Below are 7,864 nucleotides of genomic sequence, written 5' to 3'. Positions count from 1 at the left end.
ATACACATACAATTCGAGGCGGATAAATAGTTTTATACTTGTCACACCCTTTCATAAAACTAGAGCTTTTGAGGGAAGTTTCCGCTACCAGGCTAGTAAATGCTGGAATAATCTTCCACCCCCACTCAAACATCCATTGTCAAAGAAAATTTTTAAAAGACATCTTAAAGTTATATTGTTGGACACCCAAAAACATCCCTGATAGTGGAAGGTACTCACTTGCGCTGTACTTTTAAGTTATGCTTCTTTTGCACTAGACACACAATATCACACCTAATACTGTGAAAATTCTCAATAAAGGATAGCTATCTTTGTAATTTCTTACTGCACTTATTTATTCTAATATATATTATAATCTATGTTAGTAGTGACATAATTCATTTAATCTCATTTATTTACTTGTGTAGAATTTAATTTTGGGACCCGGTCGACGCATGAATGCGTAAGGATACGACGGAAGAACAGCGCCAGTCTCCTGACTGGCATTAAGCTGAGTCGTGGCCTTTTCATGGTTGTATACAACACATTGTATATATAAGCTTATTATTTAATTTCAGGTTTTCACATTTTCCTCCTGTATTTTATTTTGCTTGTTTTTGTAATTGTGTTTCTATTTTTGGTTATTGTGTTGTATGTACCGATGAATAAATGTTTTTCTATTCTATTCTTCTATTCTATGTATACATACATACTCCATGGTTACGACCTTAGAGATAACTTCCGTCCTTCCTTCCGAAGCCCATAAAAAGTCGTCAAATTAAAACTAAAAAAATCAACTCAACTGTCAAATCAAACACAAATGAAGCTTTTACTGTGTTTTTTTACGAATTTTTAGCAATAAATGTATCAAAAGTGGATATTACCGAGGGACAAAATGCAAAGCACTATCAAAGAGTTGCTTGACGCTTTGGGGTAAGTCGTGATTTGCTTTAAACGTCGCAGCAAAGTTGTTTTGTTCCAATTGGTAGTTACGCGTTTTTCATTTAATTTACAGCTGTAATTTAGAATTGGACACCGTTTTCGACTACATCCAAAATGATCCCAACTACGGCAACAGTAATCTATCCTCAAAACAAGTGAACGAGTACGCTCAGAGATTGGCGCTAAAAGGTTCCAATTCTAAAGCATTCCTCAAGAAATATGAAGAACTGAAGAATCGCAAGTGAGTTTAACGATTCGTTTAACCATTTATTTGATGTTTGCATTTTGTCATTTAGGTGCGTTGGTGCTGAAGAGTTTTTGGCTCGACTTTTTCTTTTTTTATTAATGTATACATATCGAAACATTTACATGAAACATAAGAAGCCTTAATTTTCAATATGCTCAATTTATGGTTCTATTTAAGGTGGTTGCATGCATACAAACCATATCCCAGATAGAAATCATCACTTTTAGAATCCAAATGTAAAAATATCTTCCCATCTAAAACTGTATCAATTACCTATGCTCAAAGATTTTTCAACTTTCTTGGACCCTTTTTGTACAATAAAATTAACTACAAAATATCAGTATCAACAACTTATGAGTGCAAAAAGAAAGTAACTGATTATCTTCAAAAGTTGGATTATGAGGATACCAAGCTCTCCTTCCTATCATCACATAAGGCCACACTAGTACTCCTCTCTATCATGGCATAAGGCCACCAGTACCAATTTCTGTTAATGAAATTTTTTCCGGAAAAAATTCAGACAATTGGAGAATATAGTTCAAAGACTCGAATTATGTTCTGCTGTTGGATATATCTTTTGAAGTTTTATTTACCTAACAAAAACACAGCAACTGGCACTTATGCACACATTGCACACACACGCACACAATTGTTATTTATAATGTTTAATGTACTTTAACTCTCTTTTCTGTCCCTTATCCACTTCATTTTACACTACATGCGGGGTGGGTGTCTGGAGACCTATCATACAGACTAGACCTAGTTGACTCATCTCCCACAAACGAAGCTACTGAGGAGAAATAAATAATTTTGTATTCGTATTTGAAATTAAAGTCAGGATTAGAACATAGACACTAGGATATATGTACAGTGAAAAATTAAAATAATAATGTGTTTTCAGGACTGACAATCTATCAGAAATCATAGCATTGTTTTACAAGTTGATCTGTGATGAGAAAAAGTCAAAGAACTCAAAGCCTAAAGTTGCCCCCAAGCCTGTGTTGGGAGATAACAAAATCCAAATAACTAAAGAAGATTTACCACAGGTATTGGTTATTGCATGAAGTCTGAAAGACAATATGTAGTATCTGAATAGGTAGTCTAATTAATACTGACTTTACTCTAAGTGCTACTAAGACTTAACAAATTCTCTTTTTTTGTGACTCGTTTAGAAGTTAATTGTAATGTAAGGTTTATGATGATGTAGAAATGCCTAGTAGGTAAGTATATTTTATAAAAATAAAGATTTCTATCCTCAAGTTTTGGATATTATGCTATTACAATACTGTTAGCTTCTTATTTTATATTTGTAATTAGGAAGGCAATAAAAAAATCGTTTTTAAAGATTGCTCCCATCATGCATTGACTAAGTGAGTATTCCACTAGCAAACTGCGTTATGTGTGTGGATAAAAAAAGATATAAAAAAAAATGTTCTGAAAATGAATTTTTAAATGGTACTTTTCTAAATATCTGAAAAATTGTGATAAAAAGAGACAAACAATATGAAGAAACAAAATCACAGCATTAAACTTTTTGCTTTTGCAACAGTAATCTTATAATAACTAGTTTTGTAATTGTTAAGAATTAATGTAGCTAGTTTTGCAACAACACAATGATAACGTGGCTAGTTATAATAGTAGTAAAAAATAACTTGAACCTAATTTTGGTTAGACTCCTTTCCTTTGACTCTTATAACCACGTCGTCAACCATCATTGTATCTTCATTACTGTCATTTCTTCTTCTTCGGTCACATTTGTTTGTACTTGCCTGATAATATGAGCATACAATTCAAGTATTTCGTATGTAAACCAATCTTCTCCAAAATGTTTGATGTTCAAGTTATTAATAAATGAACATGAGGCACCTCTCGGATGACAAAATAATAGATACCAAACAAACAACGGATTTTGCGCGAGTTTATACTCAATAGAGCAGCATTTTCAGATTGACGACAAAATGGCAATTTTTAAAAGTGTTAAACTAAGAAAGAGCGACTTTTGCAAAAGTGGTCAACATTTGTCACTGATTTGTTCAAAATATACCAAGTTTTGGGGCTGTATTTTTGAAGTATTTGAAACTATTTAAAAATACTGATCCATTTCACACCATTACCTAAAAATCATTAAAAATGTCACTGTTTGCAAATGGACTACTCAAGTATAATAGTTTTGCAATTGCATTAGCATAGGCAATATATGTTACAGTAATATAATAGCGAGGCAGGCGATACCAACTAATTACTTGTAATGCCTGATGATTACATCCCTCTACCAATCAAACAGTCACCGTCACTCTGATCCACCACAAAGTAGTGCGCTTTATGAAACTCTTTTTCATCCGTATTAATATAAGTAATCTTGTTTTCAGATCAAAGATAAGTTACTGAAAGCAGTAGATGAAAGTAAAAAATTAGTTATGAAGTCATTTGAAGAGAAGGAAGCTAAGCTGCGACCAAATTGGTACAATAGCCTGGGTCTTCCCAATTGGCAAAAGGACCACCCTGCGATGTCCTGGGACTTCCCAAAGGAACCTGTACCCATTGTAGCTGCTTTAGGTAAATTTGAATTTGAAGACATCTTCAAGCGTGAGCATAGAAGCCTTCAAATTATTTTTTTACCAGTAATATTTACTAAATATAATACTTATAAGTAAACAGTTTGATAATTATGTTAAACCAAAATCATAAAAATTCAATTTCTTTAAATATAAACTACTGTCCATTTAAGCAATGTCTAAATTTTTCAAGGACATGTTTGATATTAATATCACTAATATTTATATTTTAGCTGGTGTACCTGTGTTGTCACAAGAAAACATAGTTGTAGAAGAGCTATTATACTTATTTTCTGGCATACCTGGCAACTATATAGTCCATAGACCTACAAAGGAAATGTATGAACCCCGTTCATTCATAATATCTGAAGATGTTGATGATGCATTGAAACAAATAATTCAGCAAATGCTTCCATTAGCTTCAAACTATTCTATAGTTAGGAGGTTCATTGAAAACATTGATATGTGGTCCGGGCAAATACTACATGCTTTAGTAGCTGCTATTGAGATTCTACTGAAGGATTACTATGTAAGTTTTTATCTTACACCTACTGTTGCTATATAGTAAGGTAGATTTTTGAACAGTATTATTGATAAAAAATTGCTTCATTAGGTGAATAACAAAAATGTGAAATAGGTAAGGAAGAATTCCTAAATTTTCCCTTTTTAAAGGTTATATTTTAAAGCAAATTGCTGAATAAAGTATCAGTGTAGATTTTTGTAACAAGAATATACTGAGATCTCTTGTATTTTAAATATAATTTTTCAATAGATATCAAAACATTTGTCTAACTCAGCTTAGAAAACGATTAACAATATCATACGCCAATTATATTCAGGCATTGCTCCACGCACCGACAGCATTGTTCCAGTTAAATGACCTGTGAAATTGACTATGATGATCCATTTTTAATGGCCTCTATTACTATAGTATGTTAGAGTTCTATTTCAATAGGTTTTGATGTAATTGAAACCAATCAGTGAATTTGTAAATCTGCTTTTAAAATCCAATGTCTTAGAACATGCAACTTTTTAATTTGAAATCTTGTTGAGCTTAATTTGAAATCATTTATCATGGTTTCAGACAATGCTGGCTCAGTTAGAAACAGAAGCAATGTCGGGAAGCCTTACTCTACAAAAGTTGTGGTATTACGTTTTACCAACTATGCACACTATGCAAGTATTGGTTGCTATAGTTACTACAATTGGAAAGGTAAGTATTATTATATCGAGTTCTTAGGTTTACACGACTGTTACACATAGGAAATGAAACAATTTTTTCCGGATCTAAATAGCGTATATTTGTTTGGTTGAAAAATCATACAAACTAATGTTTCGGGCCCTTTACGGGTTCCATGATCACAACTGACTGCCAGCCGACTGGTGCCTGACTGGTCAGTAGTGGCCATGAGACCTGTAAAGGGCCCGAAACGCTGAATTGTTTGAAGAAAACAAGAAATAGGTACGCTATTTAGTTCCGGAAAAAATATTTTCATTTCCTTGGTGTGTATTATTGTTTATTTTTCAATATGTAATACATAATATAATACAAAGCACACAATGTGCAAAAGGTAGTAAACAATACATTTAAAACCCCTGTGTTGTTTTTGAAAGACGTATAGAATATTAAAGACAAAAATGAGTAGGTACACCTTATAATAAATAAAGTGGTACAAAAAGCAGGAATAATTTTAACCGCCATTTACTTATGGTCTGGCCACACAGAGGCGACCGCGGAAGCTTTCCGGGCACGGGAATTTTTGTAATGTACTAGTTCATATGAACCCTGCCACAACGCGTAGGGTTGACAATAATTCCCGCGTCCGGAAAGCTTCCGCGACTGTCTCTGTGTGGCCAGAGCATTATTGAGTTTTTTTCCTAGTGACAGACACCGTGTGTGAAAATTTATTTTATTTCGTAAATTAGAGCGAATTACGCGGCGGCGCAGTGCTGACTGTTCTCCATGACAAAACAAACATGCTAATGGGCGACACGCGTGCGCAAGAAATCTCACTATATCTAACCGAACGTGCTAGCAAACCTTTCCTCAGCATACTGGACCAGTGGATACATAAGGGCACTATTATTGACCCATTTCAAGTATGTATAAGTTTATTTTTCCGCATGCTTATATTTAATAATATGTGGCTGTTAACTATATAACAGCTGACTTTTTAATCACCATCCAAATTATTTCTACCCTTAGGCATTATGTTATATAAGACTCAATTTTTTTTCAAATTTGCACAATAAAATTATTTTCTGTACAGTATGGTTACCTACCCTTGTGGGGCAATAAAAATAGGGGCGCCCACGGGTAGCGGCGATGGGGCCTTATAAAACTCAATCGATACGCAATATTACTAAGTTATGTTCGATTAATAACAACACAATAAGTGTTAATAATAGAAAAATACACCTACTTATTAAAATTTGTACCTTTATGGCGGAGAATTTGGAAAAGAGATTATTTTTATGCGTAATGAACAATGGCAAAATAAAAAAGGAATTCTTTAGCGTCTTCAAATATCATAATTACAAAATTGAATAAAATAAATTGATTAGATTTTTCAAATTATACTAAAAACCTGTCTAAGTCTGAAAATAATATCAGATTTAAATGAAACTCAAATGACAAAGAATTAGTATGTACGTACTTATATCTACAACGGTCAGTTTCTTAACGTAGAGCGACATCTAACCGCCAAAAAGAAAGAGATTTTTCAATACCATAGATAAGTTCACATTAAGTTAGTTCACGTAATATCAAATGATAGGATTTGAGCAATTTGCAGTTAGGGATTAACTACTTTGTTACAAAAAAATAAAGTAAATAATTAATCCACGCGAGGAAGTGGTAAAAGTTCCCGATATCGGGGATAGATTAACTGCCACCGTGGCCGAACGGTTACCATGCCGGACTGCCACGCAGAGGTCCCAGATTTGATTCCCGGGCCGGGAGAAATGTTTGTATGGCTTACATTTATTTCTCTCGTGAGTTTGGGTGTAATTTGTGGTTGTCTATGTGTGTGTCCATGGCACCCGCGACACAGGGTTTCCCTAGTGCGGGGCTATGTTGAGTGTGTACGTTATTTATTTATTTTAATAGATGGCATGTTTCATAAAATATATATTTGTGCCTGAGTTACCAGGGTATGGTATATATTAACTCCGTTTTCTTTTGTTGTGGCTTAACTTCATGCCGTTTGATAATTTTTTAATAAACAGATGCATACATATTATGCCTACAAAAAAAATTGGGGAAGTTCGCCATGCTTCTTTAGTTATCCATTTATAAACGAGAATGTATATTTATTACTTTCATTCAGAATTTTTTTTAACTTTCATACTGTGTCTTCTCAGTTCCACAATTTTGAATAGCGACAGCATTGACTTACAATAGCGACAGTATTTAATTTTAAGTGCGATTTGAGTCGCTGACCTTCTGTCTGTCTGGCAACAGACTGACGGGGAAAAAAATTAGGATATACTAGGGATGATTTTTCTCACTGACGTCAAGCGGACTCGCGAGATTGATCTACTGACTACTAAGGGTGTCTTGACCACAGCGAGAGGACGTTGGCACTTTGGCACTAGATAATAAGACTCGACTGCTGTTGAAATACTGATTTTAATAATAATTAATAGCTGTTTTTACCGTTAACATTACACACACTAATACTAATATTGTCTCTAAGATCTTAAGTGTCTCAGTCGGTGTCAAATGCCGCTGAAGCACTTTCTTTCAGTCTAGTTTTGGGTCATTCATCTTGCTGAGTTGAATATTCAAAGGTCGCTTGAACAGATGTGATTACTGATTCCAGGAGTTCATGATTGAAGACAATGAGTTAGTAAACAAAGAAGAATTACCAGTGGACTATTCCGCCGACTATTGGGAGAAGCGGTACAGTGTGCAGAAAGACCGCGTGCCCAAGTTCCTTGACAAGTACACTGATATCATACTAAGGACTGGGAAGTATTTGAATGTCATTAGCCAATGTGGTAAGTCTCTTTAACCCAGTAAGAAACAGTTATGTCCCTTATTTTTATCGTTTGATGTAAAATAAAATACTGACCATCTGTTACCATTAGAATATCTCATTAATCCCTTCCATTCTCTTCGATTTTACAAGCATCAGTC

General features: G+C 34.0%; 1 protein-coding gene across 6 annotated transcripts in view; it reads left to right on the top strand.

Annotated features, from left to right (window-relative positions):
• LOC113235454 (gamma-tubulin complex component 2-like) overlaps positions 1-7,864 on the top strand; it is a 129,449-nt gene that overhangs the window by 84,445 nt on the left and 37,140 nt on the right. For 4 of the 6 annotated variants that reach the window (XM_026471146.1, XM_026471143.1, XM_026471144.1 and 1 more), the window contains exons 2-8: positions 995-1,162; positions 2,070-2,214; positions 3,538-3,724; positions 3,957-4,252; positions 4,808-4,936; positions 5,650-5,823; positions 7,548-7,725. In XM_026471146.1, the coding sequence (XP_026326931.1) occupies positions 995-1,162; positions 2,070-2,214; positions 3,538-3,724; positions 3,957-4,252; positions 4,808-4,936; positions 5,650-5,823; positions 7,548-7,725 (1,277 nt within the window). Of the gene's footprint in view, positions 1-835; positions 913-994; positions 1,163-2,069; positions 2,215-3,537; positions 3,725-3,956; positions 4,253-4,807; positions 4,937-5,649; positions 5,824-7,547; positions 7,726-7,864 lie in introns of all 6 variants that reach the window. The other 2 variants (XM_026471141.1, XM_026471142.1) reach the window with 1 other exon arrangement.

Source organism: Hyposmocoma kahamanoa, unplaced genomic scaffold (genome assembly GCF_003589595.1).
Source record: "Hyposmocoma kahamanoa isolate Upper Pololo Valley unplaced genomic scaffold, ASM358959v1 87, whole genome shotgun sequence".
NCBI classification, from domain to species: domain Eukaryota; kingdom Metazoa; phylum Arthropoda; class Insecta; order Lepidoptera; family Cosmopterigidae; genus Hyposmocoma; species Hyposmocoma kahamanoa.
This window is presented reverse-complemented; position numbering and strand designations above follow the sequence as displayed.